Source organism: Brienomyrus brachyistius, chromosome 4, assembly GCF_023856365.1.
Source record: "Brienomyrus brachyistius isolate T26 chromosome 4, BBRACH_0.4, whole genome shotgun sequence".
In the NCBI taxonomy this organism is placed as follows: domain Eukaryota; kingdom Metazoa; phylum Chordata; class Actinopteri; order Osteoglossiformes; family Mormyridae; genus Brienomyrus; species Brienomyrus brachyistius.
The window spans coordinates 5,955,362-5,974,988 of NC_064536.1; the positions used below are offsets into that span (position 1 = coordinate 5,955,362).

Here is a 19,627-nt window from a genome sequence, read left to right on the forward strand (position 1 = left end):
CAATTCCACAAGAAATGCTCCTTAAGTTGTGTCTGCGGTCGGACAAAAAAATGTTCAGTCCCAAGCGCTCGTTAGAGACATCAAGAAGTTTTTTTTTTGTCCTCTATTTCTAAACAGGGTTCAGCAATTTCAGTGGATTGGTGGTGAAATTGTTTTCATTTGGCTTTGTCTGTATGAAAAGCATAATTATTTATAAGTTATACAGAGGCAAATTAGTTCAGAAACCAAACTCATTAATGAGGCTAATATTCACTAAGAAGTCTGGTTCTGAAGTCGGGTCCACCTGACACTTGCTTCTCTACATTCAGCTGTTTTTACTCTTCGTGAGCTTGCGATCCATTAAATCAGGATGACTTAAGATGGGACGTGATACTTGGCAAGTCAATAAGGATTCTGCCCCCACGAAAGCGCCCTATTACACCCTGATCTCATTTGTTATTCATTTTTAAACCAGCAGGAGTCCTTCGTCCATCATTCCACAGGCAACTCAGATCTGCACTCAGATTTAGGCAGCGAAACAGTCCAGCTGTGAAATATTCGGTCGGAAGCTACTGGATGATTCTGGAAAGGTCAGCCAGGTACGTGTTCAGTCCATGCTTTTACATTTCAAAAGGGGAGCCGTGGACCATTCCGGAACAGTAACTGTCAAATGCGGAGATGAGAGGCAGGCCGTGTAGGTTTGAGGATGCCGTTCGGCACGTTTTCCCTCTTGCGACAACACGTGTTGTGTTCCGTTCATGCCCAGCAGACTCAGAGTCCCTCTTAATCAGACCTCTGCTTAGTGTGCTGCTATAGGCCTGTTTGTCAACCGCTCCTCAGTCTCGGAGGAGCCAAGGTCGCTTGGAGACACCATAACATGGAGTCACCTGCTGTTTGCATCACCTTCTCACTTAAAGGTGCAGAATCCGTGCCGGATGTGGGGGGGGGGGGAGGGCGGTAACTCCCCGGATGCCCCTGTTGTACTTTGCAGAGGACTTCAACACCCCCGGACATGGTTTGGTGGCATTTCCTGTGTTATCTAGTTGTCCCCGAAGGACAAGACCTAAGGACAGTGACGTCCTTATTCCTGGTGTTCTCCACAGGGTGCACTAATGCAACAAGAGCCAGCCAGGTGTATCGCTTACACTCACCTCTGGTAGCAGACCTCCCACGTCCATTAGCAGGAAATGACATCTCTCTGCAGCTACTGCTGTGCTGGGATTGCGTGGCGTGTCAGGCTGCCCTCTGTGCCTCCGCCGACTCCTCCGTTGTCTTTTTCTTGATTGGGATTTTACCGCCAAATAACGTTAGTCAGTGCCCTCCGTGAACCTCAATCGTTGTTAAGGACTTTTGGTCAACTGTGCTAGGATGCGCGCCATACTGTATAGAAATAAAATGAATTCAGTATATGAAAGGATTATAGATGCGCATGGTACTGAAGGGGGGTTGACATGGTGGTGTCGGTACTGTTGCCTCACGCATCTGGGATGGGGGTTCCAGTTTCCACCCTGACTCCATGTGTTTGGAGTTTGCATGCTTTCCCTATATCATCATGATGTTTCCTCCTATCCTCCCTCTACCCCCATTGTCCTAAAACATGCTGAGCTTATTTGGAGCTACATCACAGTTTTGCCAGCTGGGTCATTTTGGAGACGATCGTTGGGGTTTAATCTGTCACATGACCCATGATGTCATGGAGCTTGCGGCGTCCCACATAGGTTGGATTAAGAACCGAGGTGTGTAAGCGGGAGCTGAGACATGGAGAATGGGGAACATGTAAATGGATACAGTGTTGATAAAATGTATGAAGTAGAATTACAGAAGGTTCTTAAATATTTGACAGTAATCTAGATTTTACTATGGAATGCCAATGAAGTACTGTCAATGTATGAGGGTTAGGCCAACATTATTGTACGTTCTCTCTCCCCTACAAAGGCAAGATCTTGGCTTATATTTTTAAACCTAGATAAGGCTTGGTGCTTTTTGTTAATAATATAACTTGTGTTTATTAGAAATGTACATGCAATTCACAAGAGCTAACCATGTACCCCTGTATGAATTGTATTGCTATTGTGATGGAATGTCTATACGCTACAAACAGCAGTTGTGCTTTGGCATTCAGCCTTCCAAGCTGTAAAATTAATCCTGTGAATCATCACAATGATTTTAGCAACCGAGCTTCAGAGCTGCCTGAACGGGATTGTTGAAGGTTGTGCGCATTTTTCCATTCTGTCGTCACCTGTCAAACTGATGAAATATTTATCTTTATTAGTCATACGTGTTCAGAACCGTTACAAACACAAGGGTCAGGTCGCTATGCTACCAGGCGATTTCAGCCAGTGAGAGTTTACTGTATCCAGCTTCATTATAAAAATAATTCCTGATGTTTTTAATATTGACTACGAGGTTGGTCAACACAGAGGCAAAAGAGTAGGTGATGGTACTCTGTTGGGGACGCTACAGTTCCAAGCGCATGAATAGCCGTAGCAAGCTCACTAACTGTAGATGTAGCAGGGGCTGCAAGTTTTTAGTGTCATGAATCGTTACTCTTTGTCTTCACTTGTACATACCGCACAATACAATCAGGCTCCATTGTGCTCACAATAAACTAGGTGATTTCGTAAAAGAGTTGAGAACAAGACATTTAAAGTGATGAGACCACCAGACAGTTAGTATTCGTGGGTGGATGGGATTATGATGCTTGCTGCTTGGGGCGATGTTTCGGTGCTTTACGACCTGATCGGGCAATCAGAAGACCGGAAATGAGAGGAGGCTTCAGCTCAATAAGCCAAGACAGATGAAGATGGCCATATTTCCTTCATTGCTTTCAATCAGAATCAACCTTTTATGCCGCCGCTTATTATATAGAGGCTACTATTGAGAATCATGTCAAAAAGACTATGCACACTGACTGACCTGCCTCCCCCACAGTGACGTGGAAAACCCAACCATGTGCAACATAGGAAAGTTCACATCGAGAGGGGCGTGGCTAATCACATGACTGAAAATGGCCAATCATGTTTCTGAAATACACAGGAGCTACATCTTGTCAATAATTCCTGTATTGTGGTGATGCTTTTTTAATGGAAGGGTTAAGTCTAATAAAAAATAATAAAATAATAAAGAACGCTGACAAAATAAGGAATCCACATTAAACACGTACATTTCTGCTAAATGATCACTGGCGCATTCTGCTTGGCTCGTGACTAATTAACTTCAGTTTGGAAAGAGGTAGGTAAAAGTAACCGAATGCAAAATGCACATCCTGGAATAAGAGTTTTCGCTCCTCGCTTGCCAGTAGGTGATGCAGTGACCGTGGCAACCAGGAGAATATTTTGTTCTAAAAGTTGGACTGAATCCAGCCACTGAGCTTAAAGCTGACAGCACCCAGAAGTGTGTGTTACACAATTTGGCAAGAAGGAAAAATCGCTGGAAGCAAAAAGAAAAAATAAATAAATAAATGAATAAAATAAAGCAAACATACCTAATACCACCCACTATTTCTCACTGTGATTTAAAGAGATTCTAAATTGTATATGCAGTGGTGTTATGCAACAACCCGAGCTTAGAAAAGATTTTTTACAATGATAAAATATGACTAAAGACGGTAAGAATGCGGGAGAAATTTCAGATCCCTGAATTTTTCAGCAGATGAAAGAAGGTGCTGAAATACGTTCAGCGTCATATGATCCGTCAACCGGCGTTATTTACGTAAAGGTGAAGCACATTCCGGCGGGTACCAGTAGTTGGCGCCAGAAGCTGATTTTATTTTGTTGTTGATAGTGTTCCATTGTCATCATACGGCCGTATTTTAGTTGCTCAGTGTATAAGATCTTGCACTTTTGTAACGGCCTTCGCTTTCCTCCAGTCTGTATGCACTAGATGGAATCCAGCTAGCACTTGTCAAATGCGTCAGGTGTCAAATCTTCTGAGTTGTTTTTCACTTAGGTGACTTTGGTGTGTGTGTGTGTGCTCAAGCTGAACAGCAGCCTACGCACCATCATATTATACATAAGTTCATTTCGGGAATTCACTATATACAGAGAAAGACATACAGAGAGTGCGTAAACTCAGGCGTCAATGTCATCCCTTTACAGTATGCCTTCGCCTGTAAATCGCTTCATATTTATTAAAATGTGTCTTTCCTTATCTTCATAGCGGCGATAAGGAACTTATGAAAGTAATGTAAATGATTAAAAACTCTGGCATTTACGTTGAATTTTTTATAACTTGCTGAATACGATTAAATTATATTGCGAAATTAAATTTGTTTTACCAGTTTTTTCCTCATTAACTGTTCATATTTAACTTCATTAATTTACTTTGTTATTCAGTCCTTTAACAGATTTCATTTTTGCCCATGGAAGAGTTGCACGACCACACGAACAGCTGCGGTTATTAGCGGCTCGCAGAAGGCGGTACCAGCACTGAACGTCTTCAGTTCCTGTGCACGGCAGATTTAACTCCCCCTTAATCCCCCCGGCCATCGATATGTCTTCTGAAACACTAAAGCAGCGTCTTAAACAAGATTATCCAGACCAACCTAACCACCACCTCCAGCTGAACGAAATAATGCCAATTGCATTTGGCCGTTGTGGAGCAGCAATGGAGCTGATGCATGGTCCAGACGGTAATGGCCAGTCCATCCTTTGGAGTATGACAGAATTAAATGCCTATTGCTGCTTTCATGTATCGTTATGAAAGACTCTGTTGGCGTGGTTTTCATTGTTGTGTATTTATTTTTATTTATTGCGCTGCACTGCAAAGGTCCCTGTAACCGGAGTCTCCTGTAGTGTTCTGAGAAAGACATCCCCGAAGACAAGCCCCGGCATCCTCTGCAATACGTGACGCCCTTCAAAGTCTCCTGACTTTTCCATAATTTACCTAAATGTTACCAATTTCAATAAATAATTAAAACCTCTAAAATCATTCGGTAGTTGTTTTCTCTTTTTGTCCTCTTTTTCCCGCACTCCTTCCTTTTTTGCTTCAGTGGATATAACCAAAGTTAAACATCAGAGCCAAAAGAAGGGCAAAATAAGATTACTGTATACGCAGCATATCACGGGGATCTCACGAACCCGATATGAATGACAGTTAAGGGGCTCAGGTTGCGGGGCGCTGGCGCAGCCTCTGCGCCGCTGCCGCGTCTACGCTTCGCATTCAGGCTGTTTGTTTGCCTCTCCTCCTTCCTCCAGGTCAGATGCGATCATCAGGTGCAGCGAGATCCTAAAGGGCGGGACAAACCGGCCGTGGATGGTTTAGTGCAGAAGTTGCCCGGTTTCTAATAACCCTATATTAAGGCTCCCGGTGACGATGACTGAGAAATACAGTGCATGGCATCTCCAGCCGACAGACAGCCGGCAGACTCCCAGATATCTAACCTCTTTAGGTGTCCGTGGTGCGAAATCTGCCAGTAAGTACAAGCTTAAGAATGGCATTTTATTATTAAATTAAGTTTCTGCGCGTGGTTATTTTTAAAACCTCGCGACTACCTTTGATGGGAAATGAGAGTTTAGCAGAAGTGATGGGGATTTCCTAAACGGTAGGATTCGGTAGTGAGTTGTCGGTTTGCAGTTTACAGTCATCACAATGCTATTTAAATTCTTGTTAAAAATTTCTTGGTAAATAATGCGATGGCGCTTCCAGATATTTTTCTAGATACACATACCTGGATTCGTATGGGTTTCGCTGTATAATATATCGGTGTATTTGAAACTTGAGGGTATTTCACACTCAGATGTATTTAGGGTCGAGAAGCCAAAATAATAAAAGGGGGAAAACAGGCAATATTACAGGATGATTCTATATGCATAAGTGCATTTATAGTCATACAGTTTACATCATTCATTAACAGAGACATGAGTTTTGAGCGCAACAACAACAACAAAACTCTTTTTCTGCCAGGAGGTGTAAATTTGAGAGCATTATGGTAGCCTTTAAGGGGATTTGGACCAAGGAATTCTGGAGAGCCGTCTCTGGGGAGTTCTTGGCTACTCTCATCTTTGTCCTTCTCGGCCTGGGCTCTACGATAAACTGGAGCCTGGAGGCGGAGAAGCCGCTGCCCCCAGATCTGGTGCTCATCTCGCTCTGCTTCGGCCTGACCATCGCCACCTTGGCCCAGTGCTTTGGCCACATCAGCGGCGGCCACATCAACCCCGCCGTGACCGCAGCCATGGTCTGCACTAAGAAACTGAGCCTGGCCAAGGGCGTCTTCTACGTGCTCAGCCAGTGTCTGGGTGCCATCACTGGGGCCGGGATCCTGTACATGGTGACGCCCAGCTCTGTCCGAGGGGGCATGGGCGTGACGTCGGTATGTCGCCCTCACCTTTAGCAGTGAAAATAAACTGCGGAGAACATAACCCATGGGTCCCGACCAAGACCTTCTCTGCTCCACAGGTGAACCCCAAGATCTCTGTCGGCCATGCCCTTGTGGTGGAGATGCTGATCACCTTTGAGCTGGTCTTCACCGTGTTCGCGACCTGCGACCCCAGACGCTCCGATCTCAAGGGGTCTGCCGCTCTTGCCATTGGTCTGGCCGTCGCTATAGGACATCTCTTTGCAGTATGTTCCAATCCACTGACTTTCCATGTTACTTTTGTGGCATAAATCAGCTTTTTTTTAATCTTCTTGAAATGGAAAAAGACTTTTACATAGGAATAATAATATAATCCAGAAGGAATAATCTGCAGGGATTCTAATACAAGATAGTAGATATATATTTCTTTTAAAGCCCATTGTAAGGGTACCTCATTGACCTGTGGTTTCCGTGGACGACAGCATGGTGGAGCAACCATGGCAACCATCCTTATGGGAGGTCACGTGTTCCCCAGGCGAGTTGGTACCTGATTAGTGTAACCCAAGACTCATGGTACAGCAGACTCCATTTTAAGTTTAGATAACAATATATCTTTAAACAGTTACGATTATCTGCTGCCTAGCACCTCAGAGTTTGAAAGCACTGTAAACGCAAATAATTGCTCCTGATTGTCTATTAAAACTTGAGGGATAGTTTAAAACTCACCACGGGATTATTTTTAACCGTTTCAGGTTTAGTGTGAGCGAACAGTCTAACCTAAAAGCATGAGAGGACGGAACAGGGTCTGTATTTGGATACGAAAGTGGAGATAAAGCGATAAAACAAAAGTCAGGCATTATAAATATCACAGGAAATATTTGCCGTGCTAATGCTAACTACCTGCTATCCTGTGATGCTCTGCAATTTGCTGCTCTGCCCAGCAACGTACCAGAAAGAGCTCAGTGACTATGATACCAATGTCACTTGTCACTTGCTGTCTTGTGTTACAGATCCCCTATACTGGAGCCAGTATGAACCCAGCCCGGTCCTTTGGACCAGCAGTGGTGATGTGCAGCTGGGCTGACCACTGGGTAAGGAAAGGAAATGGGGTTCTGAACCGTGCGGAGGGGGGGGGGGAAGAGAGAGAGTTTGAGAGGCAGTGGCGCTGGGAGGAAATGCGTGCTGGTTTGTTTGGAAATTCGCTCATCTGACGGGTCGAGCGCGTACTGCCGCAATCAAGGCTGTGAAGGTTACCATTCATGGAGGACCCAGAAGTCATGGGGTCGTACCAGCTGGACATCCAGGATTGGAAGGTTCAATCAAGTCAACCCTACTCTGTCGCCGTCTTTCAATGGGCCTGGGAGCCGGAGTTTGAATTTTTATATTCAGTTTTCATTTCAAAATTCAGTTTAGTTTTAGTTTGTTTTCGGTGTTGTTTTATTCGTTTTTATTTAAGAAATGTATTTCTGTTTAGTTTTATAATATTTTGTTTAAGTTTTACTAATTGAATTTCTAAGGATACACTGAACATTGTAGAGGTAGTTTAAGTGTCTAAGCTTTAGAGAATCCTACACAAACGCAGAGGGCACATTAGGTACTAATATCCTCAAAATGGGCAAAGCATGTGCCGTGTGTCATTAATGGGCGTCTAATTGGCAATATACTGGAGTATGTTCCCTCAAATGATTTCCATCAAGGAAGAAAGATAAACAAATCATTACTTTAGCTAAATAGCACTAAAAACGATAATGGGAATTATTTGATGTTTGTTGTTCTATTTTATTTCAGTTAGTTTCAGAAGCGATATTTATGGTTTTCGTTTAGTTGTAATCTTAAATGTTCATTTTAGTGTCTTTTTTTAATGTCATTTTATTAAGATGTTCTGTTTTAGTTTTCGTTGCCGATAATAACCCTGCATGGGAGACATAACGTGTTTATCTGAAACTCTAACGGTGTCTTTGATCCAGATGAACAGTCCAAAGCCCGATGTCAAACACATATTTGCTATGGTTAATTTAATTAATAAGGCTGTTCAGCTTCCCCATATTCCACATTTTCGACATCGGAACGCAGACACGTTAAAATTTGCGTGAATCGGCATGACCAGCAGACAGTTCATCCTTCCGGATCATGAGGCGGCTTCCGTCCCTTGGATTGGTTTCAATTAATGCTCCTGTAATTAAGTAGGCTTTCATTAGGGGGCGCTAGCGGCATAGTAAGAGGAAGTAGACCTGGGTGTCTCATGCTTTTAGACCAGGGGCTCTTGTGTCTTTTTAGTATAGCTCTACTACTACTCCTGAAATTAGGAACAGTATTTTGTGTGATGATGTTATAGTGTTATGTAATGTTTTGTCTGTGATTGTACAAACAATAAATCATCTACAGGAAAGGATGGAGGACGATGGTACTAAATGGGTACAGACAGGCTGGCTGATTGCCAAGACTGGTGGTTTTTACCGCCACTCAAACTACATATTTTCGTGGGGCTTTTGAAGTTCAAGTTTGGCTTATTGGCCACAAACACATACTGCACTAGAGTGGGCTTGGGGGGGCATGAAGTAACCTTTTGAGTGGGGCCTCCAAAACGACAAACCTACCCCTGGGTCAAGGTATCAGACGAGGGTAGGATCCACCTCTCCTGACCTCGTGTGGTCTCTGTTTTTCAGATCTACTGGTTGGGTCCCATTCTTGGTGGGATCACAGCGGGTGCCATGTACGAATATCTGTACTGCCCTGACCCAGAGCTGAAGACCTGCTTCGGGGATGTTTTCGCCAAAAGCTCCGGCCCCCCCATGAAGTACAGAGAGGTGGAGGGCTGCCGCCGCCGGAGCGATCCAGATGAGCTGGCCATCAGTCCGGGTTCTCACAGCACGCTGGACGTGGAGAAGGCAGAAAAGGCCGGAATGTCACCGGCATGACTAGAGGGAATCCTGGGAATGGAGACCAGCCTGTAGTCGACCATCCAGGCCTGCTCTCACAGAGGATTACTGTGCCTTCGGCCAGGGAAACACCCTGGTCCTTTCTTTGACGCAGGGCCTGGTCCGGTCTGGCCTGGCCTGGCTCACCATGAACGCTGTCTCAGAAACCAGAGCTTCATATCAGTACATGCCCCCTTTCAGATGTGCAGCCAAAACTGATCACTGGTAGCGTCTGAGTTCAGATCAGCGTAGGGGGTGATGCTAAGGTCACAGCGTGTAGCCAGAGTGACACCGCTGGCACGAGAATGGCAGGTGCTCTCTGGCAGACTCCATTTTCAGGGCCGTCTCTTCAACATCATCTGTCTTTGTTCTGTCACATAACCCACTGTATCGCTGAATCCCATCACACCATTTCCTTAAACTATTTCTCAAAGGGTCTGCATTGAAATGCGTGCCTGTAATTCTTGCTGCCGCACTGTAATTGCAGTATGTAGGAATGCTCTCGCTCGCTTGAACTCGCCCCTCTGGAGGGGACTCCTTTATGCTCATGCTCACCTTTCCTTCCAGCGCCCCCTACTGGACCGGAGGACCAAAACAAGCCCCCTTGTGGTGCCCGTTAACATTTCGGGCTAACAAATGTCAGGTGCCCATGAGAGAAGCGTCAGCCTCCGACCTGTCAGCCGATTCCCATTCCAGAGCAGGGTACACACACAACACCTCTGGCCAAATTAACATCCCCTGCGCCACGGACATGGGTAGCTGATAAAGAGAGTGGTTTAACATAGACTTCTGGAGGAGGATCTTTTTTATAGTCTGAAAAGCAAAGTGGTAGGTAAATATTTGACCTATGTCTGCTTTGTCGTTTTATGATGGTGCATTTTCTGTATCGCCTGGCTTTCAAAGTCATCCGCAACAATAAAAATAACAATTATAATAAACACATCTGTTGTTGAAATGGATTAAAAACATGCTGAACATGATGAGACACATTGTCTTTTAGGGGGAATGTTTTTTTTTTTTGTTGTTCGGTACACAATGTCAAATGGGGGGGGGGGGGGGGGGTATGCTTCTAGAAGGGATTATGCTTAGAGTACAGGGTCTTCAGCCTGAAGCGACAAAGGTCTTTTTTTCCTTTATTGGTAACTGAGTTGGGTTTGGAAAAGGCCAGATTTGGTGGAAGTGGTGAAGCCCACACAAGGCGCTTGAGCAGAGTCAGGACTAGACTGGGATTAAAAATCGGCTCTGGACTTTGGGGTCCCTCACAGGTCCGCAATAAATTTCGCTGACTCACATACCCATCGGCCAACTGGGAAAATGCCTGGTATGCCAGATGGCCAGTCCAGCCCTGAGCGTAATGATAGATGGCCTTAGTGCCCAATAGTGATCTTATGGAATGGTTTCGTTTGTCCTTTCGTTTTAACACCGTAGCATGGGGGACACTACACAGCCATTCTGCCGCTTACCTCTCTGTTTCCCAACCAGATGTTACTTTATATTTTCTTAGTCCGAAGTGGTGATAGATCCACCAAGAGCTCATTCTAACCTAAAAAAACATACCCGGCCTCCCAGAAATGGGCCTTTTACACAAAGAAGTAGCTTAATTCTACACCAGTCGTTTTCAGAACTACTCCATCCATTATGTAAGTCCACCTCATACAACGTTACATATTTGACACCATAATTCCACATTTGTCTTTGCTGTTACCCCTCTCAAGCGTTGAATGCCAATACGCTTAACAGGGACCGCCATAATATCATTTAATTATATGTGCTGTTCGTACCCTGCACTAATATATTGAGTTATTTTTTTTACTACGTGCCACATCTTTTATAGATAGTTAGAGGGATTAGAAAACCTAGACAACAGTGCCACCTTCTGGCAATTCCATAAAGGCTCTTTGCCATGCGCTTAATCGTCTTTTTTTTTACTTTTATTATTCAATTGTATGTTCAATTCATATGTACAGTGCAAAAGTCATATGCAATCAAAGAAGATGTTCAAAACTATTTATTAAATTAAATTTATTTTTATATAGCGCCTTTCACAACAGAGTAGCCCCAAGGCAAAATCACAACATTGGCGTGTTGTAGTACATCGCTACATAATTTATACAGAATAATGCAAAAACTGGGAACAGAGAAGGCAATGAATGACAGTCAGATGACAACCGAGGAGAGGAGGATTCATCTGTGGAGTAAGTGTATATTTGGTCAGAAAAACACACAATTCAGCATTAGATCATATGCAAATTAACAGTAACATGATTAAACTAACAGCAACTTCATCTGTTGCCCAAAACATTAATGATATGTTGTTGGATGGCTAGATGAACACCGCTTCAGTTCCCAAACCTCTCCTCAGGGGCACCCCAGCCATTCCATGTATTTATTAATTTAACCACCAGCTCACTTAGTTAATTAAGTTAATTAGCTAAATAACTCAATGAGGTATAGATTACCGGGACATAGTATGTTAGTGGTCGAGTCAAAAAATCATTTGGTGCATTGAATGGTTGCTACTTGCTTTAGGAGACGTTTTTGAGTGGCTAAGCTAACACACTTTGACAGGCATGATATAGTTTTACACCCCCAGGAAAATCATTTAAACATCATTTACTTTAATTCCCTAAGACTTTTGTACAGTGTGTGTATGTGTGTGTTATTATGTTTATATTACATTGCGGGGATCAAATGTTCCCCACAATGTAATAAAAACCTGATATTTTTAAGTTGTGGGGACCATTTTTTGTCACTGCAATCAAAAAACTTGGGACGTTCTTTAAATTTGAATAAAATGAAAACTGAAAGACTTTCAAATGACATGAGCCAATATTTTATTCACAACAGAACATAGATAACATAACAATGTTCAAACTGGGAAATTGTACATCTTTATCCACTAAATGAGCTCATTTCAAATTTGATGCCTGCTACAAGTCCCAAAAAAGCTGGCTGACAAATGGCTGAAAAAACAAGAAAGTTTAAAAACATTTAGCTGGGAGAACATCTAGCAAATAATTAAGTTAATTGATATCATGATGGGGCATGGTGGTGCAGTGGTTAGCACTGTTGCCTCACACCTCACACCACCTGGGTCACATGTGTGTGGAGTTTGCATGTTCTCCCCATGTCGTCGTGGGGTTTCCTCCGGATACTAGGTGACCGTAGGAATGCATGTGAGAGTGAATGGTGTGTGAGTGTGCCCTGCGATGGGCTGCCCCCCCCATCCTGGGTTGTTCCCTGCCTCGTGCCCACTGCTTCTGGGATAGGCTCCGGACCCCCCGCAACCCAGTAGGATAAGTGGTTTGGAAAATGGATGGATGGACGGATGGACGGATATCACGACGCAACATGATTGGCTATAAAAGGGATGTCTTAAAGAGGCAGAGTCTCCCAGAAGTGAAGATGGGCAGAGGCTCTCCAATCTGTGCAAGAGTGCATAAAAAGATTGCGGAATACTTTACAAAACAATGTTCCTCAGCGTCAAATTGCAAAGGCTTTGCAAAACTCATCATCTACAGTGCATGACATCAAAAGATTCAGAGAAACTGGAGATATCTCTGTGCGTAGGGGACAAGGCCGAAGACCTGTATTGGATGCCCGTGGTCTTCGGGCCCTCAGACGACTCTGCATCACTCATCGGCATGATTGTGTCAACGCCATTACTAAATGGGCCCAGGAATACTTCCAGAAAGCACAGTCGGTAAACACAATCCGCCGTGCCATCTGTAGATGCCAGCTAAAGCTCTATCATGCAAAAAGGAAGCCATATCTGAACATGGTCCAGAAGCGCCGTCGTGTCCTGTGGGCCAAGACTCATTTGAAATGGACTGTTTCAAGGTGGGAAAGTGTTCTATGGTCAGACGAGTCCAAATGTGACATTCTTGTTGGTAATCAAGGACGAAGTGTCCTCCGGGCTAAAGAGGAGGGAGACCTTCCATCTCTGATGGTATGGGGATGCATAAATGCACACGATCTGGGTAGCTTGCATGTTTTGGAAGGAACTATGAATGCTAAAAAGGTTGTAGAGCAACATATGCTCCCCTCCACATACTGCAGCTATTAAAACAGCACGGCTTAGTCGGGGAAGAGTCCGGCCGCTGAATTGGCCTGCCTGCAGTCCTACAGAGAAAATCTGGTGTATGTTGTCAAAAAAAAGAAAACATCAAAGATGGCCACAAACTCTTCAGCAGCTGGAAACCCATATCAGGAAAGAATGGGGCCAAATTCCAACACCAAAACTCCAGAAACTGATAACCTCAATGCTTAGACCTCTTCAAACTGTTTTGAAAAGAAGAGGAGACGCTACACCATGATAAACGTGCCCTTGTACCAACTATTCTGAGACCTGTAACAAGCGATAAATTTGAAATCAGCTCATTTTGTGCATAAAATTTCTCAATCTAAATATCTGTTATGTGATCTATGTTATGCTGTGAATAAAACATTGGCTCATGTCATTCGAAAGCCTTTTTGTTTTCATTTTATTCAAGTTTAAAGAACGTCCCAGCTTTTCCAGAATTTGGGTTGTAAAAATGTCTCATGCTCTGTTTGGTTAGGGTTAGGGTTGGGTTGGGATTCAGGTTGCCATGTTGGGATTAGAGTTTTCCCTATAGAAATGAATGGAGAGTCCCCACAAAGATATAATTACAATCCTGTGTGGCATATATGTGTGTGTCTATATACATAGGAATATATAGGAGAAAGTCTGAAGAAAATCCATTTTTTTCGGTATCTCTTGGCTTTTGATTAATCCAAATTTTGCATTGACATCTATGAAGCTATTTTCTTATTGTGGTGCAAGAAAATTACACTTGCCCCTCCCTTTACATTATTTTTTGCAAAGTGGTTTAGCCACAGGCTTCACATTTGTCCGGTTTGATGTTTTGCTGGAGCAATTCTCCTTATATATATTCTCACGTGTACAACAGCAAATCCCATTTTTGAACATATAGTCTGTAAAATGCTTTACAAAAATCTTTACCATGCTAGCTGAGTCGCGACCTTATATCAAGTGTAGGTTTAAATTACCACTATGATCAAACATGCAGTCCACTCTGCAATTAACACCAATCAATGCCTATCGCACAAATCTGATTGGACGTGCCAGTGAATTTTAAATTAAACATCTGTGGTTTGGCTTCTTGGATTGGTTTAGTGCTCATTAGTTTGGCACTAAGGGTCTGCAGTCCCAAGGCCCACTTATGTAGGTTAATTCTAGGATTGGGGCTGAGAAATCTGATCTGTTTCAGTGTAGCAGCTGGCTGGTTTTAAAATGCTTACATTTCTAACTCTGCCTCGCGACAATTTCAGAACTTGCCGCAATCTAAATTTGGGTCGCGACCCATGGGTTGAGAATCGCCGCACTGCATCATTGTGACGTCGTAACAAACTGATAACGTAGTTCAGACTGACACAAAGCTACTAAAGCATCAGATGCTAATGAGTTGTTAGTGTATCACCTGCTAAAAAGGTTGCTGGTTCGAATCCCCAACCAGCTAGGCACTACAGAGGTACCCAACCCAACCCACCCCACCCACACACACTGCTTCCTGCATGCTGAAATAGCTGCTCACTGCTATGTCATATATGTGTCCAAAGGAAATGACACATTATATTGTTGTGTGCTGTGGTGTGTCAACAATGACAATTAATCACTGTCACATTTATTTCTATAAACCCGAAAATATTTATAATTTTCGTTCCGAATGCAGGTTTCTTGGTGTTGTGATCAGGAAGCGATAGGCCTATTATACCAATTCTGTTAGTACCTGCATAAACCTATGCAGTACCCAAGACAGGCTTCACCACCGGCACCCTCAGTTGACAAAGTAATCCGCGTTGCTTAGACACTGCCACCCAAAAGATAGCGGTCACATATGTCAGCTAACGGGCTGACCGCACTGCATCTAGGCCTATTTATGCATCTATCCATCTTCTATAACTCCATATAGCTGCAAGGTCGCAGGAAGCACAGGATACACAATACCCTGGACACGGAATAATATTTGCGTAATTTTCGAGAGATACTTTGGAAACGGTACGGAAATTTGCATTGCATACTTATATAAATTGAACCAATACCGTAATGCATGGAAAAGATAAATGATCCATTTCAGCAAATGTTGTATTATTCCAAAAAGGTGCATTTAATAATTTAAACAGAATTACAAAACCTCTGGCAAAATTACTCAGTACTCATTGAATGTATAAACGTATTGTACAGCTAATGGAAAAACACACATCATAACTCGGGAGAGTAAGGACTCATCTCTGGGTTAAGCGCTAAACAAGCTCCTTTGCGCGTAGCACAAACAAGGAAATCTACCTCTTAATAATTCAGACACATGCTAATGCTGATTTATTCGCCACCAGCGGCGCTCGCAGAGCTGAAATTTGAATGAAAGTAGGACAGAGGCAGACCGCTCTGTAATAACATTTGGATAATTTCATTATTGCTGTCGGCTCAGTTCATTTGCTCCTCCAGTAGCTGCGTGAAATTGTCTGATTCCCGGATCGCCCTGAGTCGCTCTCCGGAGAGGCAGGTGGCGCGGTCGGGAGCGGTCATCGCTCCAAATGGCGCAACTCGCTACCCCGACTGACAAAAAATATCACACCATTCTGATCATCCCTCATCTTCTTGGCCGTAAACTGCATCGCCTTGCATGTTTACATGAAGTACACATTTCTAGTGCTCACGCTGGTCATAAATCACTCTTGCGTCAGTTGTTTACTCAGCGCGAGACACAGCTCTATTATAGTGTAAATAATATAGGAAAAAACTATAGGCCTACATCAGTATTGGATTTCTCATTTTCTCCTGCACCCCCACGGCAAAGCACTGCATCGGCTGCCTGGCAATGTTAAACCCCCCCGGCAAGTATAGGAGCTATTAAATGCATATGTACCCCCCCCCCCCCCGGGTAGGACAGCAGCCAGTCAAGGGGGTGTTCAGCTCCGTGCTACGATGTATAATCCCTGACGACATCCTGTCTGCGATGTTTCAGTCCGTGCTGTGACTCAGATTAAGACACATCCACAGGCAGAGCTACGACGGATGGAGGGATCAAGACTGAACAAAGATTGTGTTAGCTTTGGGGGGTAGGGAGTGTCTTGGGTCTTCTAAGTGGAAGCCTGTGTTGAATTTCTACTTTGTGCCCCCCATCAAAGTTAAAAAAATAAAAACAAACTAATCAGGACATTAATCAGCCTTGTGAGACGTGGTGGAAATAAGATGCATCGGGTAGAAAGTAAATATAAAAATTAATAGCAGAACACTAAACTACAACAAGGTCAAACGGGGGCGTTGTCGCGCCCTAAACATTACAAAGTGTCGTCTAATTTATTTATTTCCAAGGCACGATTAATCTCAACATCATGTCGTCGCCAACTCATTTCACAGGGAGGGAATAGCATCGACCTCGCCCATCAAACGCGGTGTGATGAACTTGCAGATTGACTGCCCGAGGTGTTTTGCTGGAGACGCGCATAGGCGACGAGCCAAAGTATGCAAATAAACATATAAATAAATAAACTGACTCCGGATTTATTTATTTATTTGTTTGTTTGTTTGTTTTTCCGGTGCAGGTTCATCAAACTGCAGTGCGTCAAGTCAGCTTTGCTTGAGGAATTAATATAGGGCCGGCACTTCTTGCATTTTGACAACTTAAACGGAAACATCATGTCGGGTTTATTTCCTTATGAGAAACTCGGGTTTGTCATTTGCCATTCTCTATTTAAATAAGCCCTGAGGTGGATGGTACGAGGAATACAATTATGACCAAAGACAAACGCTCCTTCTATTTGTTCTTAAAATTATGCAGCAAATCACGTTTTTATTGCATATTTATTAAAGCTTTAATGACCCCTTTCCATTTCAGCACTACCCCGGTATTTCCCTTTTCTGTGTGTCTTCTTCCATTCCCGCTCCCTCGGTCTGCGGCAGTACCTTGGGTGCCCCCAGCCCCCGACAGCAGCAGCAGTATAGCACAAACTAACAGGTTTAAATGTGATGAATCAACATATCGCACACCTGAGACTTGGCCAGGCTGGGGCGGGGGCGTGGGATGGTGTGATTTCACGACTGCTTTCCTCCAGGACCTGATTTATAAGTCCATTCCTTGTCCCCTTGGACATTTTTCAGCGATGCCCATCCCAAGAAGCCCAGGAACCGCGTCTGATGAAACACATTTGTTTTGTTAACGGTTTCCTTCGCCACGGTTAATGTCCAACTTTTAGGCACATGGCGTTGTCTCTGCGGAATAACTAATGAAGGGATATACGATCGTGCGGGGCGATAGTCGCGGCAGTCATACGTTTGGGATCTTGCTTCTCGATATTAGGGAACTTTTATTATTTTGGCCTCTAGAGGGAACCATGTAATAGGATTACATTTTATTGGAGCCTTCAGCGCTTCTAACTCCACGAAGCCCAGCTCCCCCTACTCCTTTGCTGTGTCCCGCAGGTCAGTTTCTAGTTCACAGACGAGCCATCCAAGAGAAAACGAAGACGGGAGGCCATATGGATAAGATAAGTCAGAGAATGACGGTATCAGTACCCATCCGACGCTCCTATGTTGGTTGAGAAACTTCCAAACGAACGAGATCAATGAGCTGCACGTGAAAACTCGCTCATATCCTTGAATATGGTTTTATGATTATGTGCCTTTTGTTCTACTGATATTAAGGCAATGGAGGGGGGAAAAAAATCAGAGTACGAGCGCCACCCTGTGGTAGTTCACTATGTGAGTAGAAAATGTTTAATTTAATCGACTAAAAAGGTTCCGTTGAAATGCAAGTTTCATGCAGAAGAAATACAATTAAGAAATAAAAGGGTCAACAGCAATGGCAAGGAAAAAATGCAAAAGTTTAAGTAAATTGGTGTCTCTAAATTGCTCATAGTGCTTGAGTGTGAGCCCTGCAATGAACTAGCATCACATCCAGATAGGGTGGTGCACAGACCCGCACAAAACACATCTTACTGCACCCAAACACAATTTGCAATGTTAAGGATCAGGTAGGAAACTCTACACCTCAAAGAACCAAAGTATAATCTTAGTTTCCACCAACATCTGGCAGGCCGGTGAGCAGATTAAAAGGATGAATAATCACGTTCCCACTACCAAATCAATCTCACGCCAGGGAATTGTGCTGATAAATTATAAACTGAGGAAAGGCAATTATAGATAGGCAGATGAGCCGATACCCAGGCTCCACTGGGCACAAGACGTTCAGCAGTGCTTACTGGGAGATGCCACACATCATTGGGTACACAGGCAGGCACACTTACCCGACGTTTTACTGCCACACTGTTTTTAGACAAGCATATATTCTTATACACTCAGCCTCTGATTAAAGATGCTTATCAGAATGGACCTTTTTACCTGCAGCATTTCCCTGTATTTCACTATACCAGCTTAAAAAGTGTCCTTTTCAAGCTCAAACTGATGTGCGCCGTGGAATTCATAATCGATCCATGTGGACCGAGAGCCAAATCACGGCAAATCAGGATCTTCTTGATCCGAAAACCTTTAGGTTAAAAATTTATATCCTCGACATTCATGCTACCTGTCTCTCCCCTTACATGTCTTATTTAGCATGGACCATTCTGGAAGCATAATTCACACCAAAGTGGTTAGCCAATGCTTTCGCCAGTGGGTACAAACAAATATATAGTATACAGTCGCTGATAATGTTATGAGGTACACATGTTCCACTGTTCGTTGAAGCAAATATCTAATCAGCCAATCATATGTCGGCAGCACACAGTATGAAGTCGTGCAGCTATAATCAGCAACCACACCATCTACAGTTTAGACCTGGTAATCCATCTGAATGATGCTAAGCAGGTCTGGGCCTGGCCAGTACTTGGATGGGAGACCACCTAGGAAGGCTTGGTCTGGCCTACAGGTTAGCCCATCCTGGGGTCAGTGTGGACCCCAAAACCCTAGTGCAGTGATGGGTACACTGTGTTGTAAAAATGGTTTCTTGGCATCTTTTGATAGTATAGTGGTGGTACCCCGATATCCTGGCTAAATTTCCCCCTGTGGCCCTATCAAATCTGGCCTCCTAATCACCCCCTATATCTAACTGGTGAATTCACTCCTCCTTCTTAACCACCTAAGCTACTGTGTGGTGAGTATTCGGGCGCAGAATGGCTGCTTTCGCATCATCCAGGTGGGGGCTGCGCAGTGGTGCCGGTCAAAGTGGCCCCCCATTGGTTCTGTAAAGCACTTTAGGTGTCTTGAAAAGTGCTATATGAAAATGCAACATTCATTCATGCAGTTAATGTTCATACGAGTCACCATACTGGGAATGCGGCTTGTTTGGGGTTGATATCCAGTGACCAGCAGTTCTCTGAGTGAAAAAAAAATCTCGTCGATGGCAGAGGTCAGAGAAGGATGACCAGACTGGTTCAAGCTGATAGAAGTGCAACG

At 43.8% G+C, this 19,627-nt stretch overlaps 1 protein-coding gene and 1 long non-coding RNA gene across 2 annotated transcripts; both read left to right on the top strand.

Moving 5' to 3' along the window:
• The first annotated feature begins 3,805 nt into the window (after window positions 1-3,805).
• LOC125740805 (uncharacterized) lies at window positions 3,806-4,906 on the top strand. Its single transcript, XR_007397780.1, has 3 exons — window positions 3,806-3,895; window positions 4,314-4,609; window positions 4,747-4,906. It is a non-coding gene; the product is annotated as an uncharacterized LOC125740805 (long non-coding RNA).
• Window positions 4,907-5,203: 297 nt separating this feature from the next.
• LOC125740804 (aquaporin-4-like) lies at window positions 5,204-10,130 on the top strand. The gene is made up of 5 exons (XM_049012457.1): window positions 5,204-5,392; window positions 5,884-6,289; window positions 6,376-6,540; window positions 7,285-7,365; window positions 8,941-10,130. The coding sequence occupies exons 1-5, from the start codon at window positions 5,313-5,315 to the stop codon at window positions 9,190-9,192; spliced, it is 984 nt and encodes a 327-aa protein (XP_048868414.1). The 5' UTR covers window positions 5,204-5,312; the 3' UTR covers window positions 9,193-10,130.
• Window positions 10,131-19,627: the final 9,497 nt, after the last annotated feature.

Coding starts and splice junctions, on each gene's coding strand:
- LOC125740804 (XM_049012457.1), top strand. CDS start 5,313: ATGGCATCTCCAGCCGACAGACAGCCGGCAGACTCCCAGATATCTAAC. Junction 6,541..7,284: donor CTATAGGACATCTCTTTGCA/GTATGTTCCAAT, acceptor CTTGTGTTACAG/ATCCCCTATACTGGAGCCAG. Junction 7,366..8,940: donor GCAGCTGGGCTGACCACTGG/GTAAGGAAAGGA, acceptor TCTGTTTTTCAG/ATCTACTGGTTGGGTCCCAT.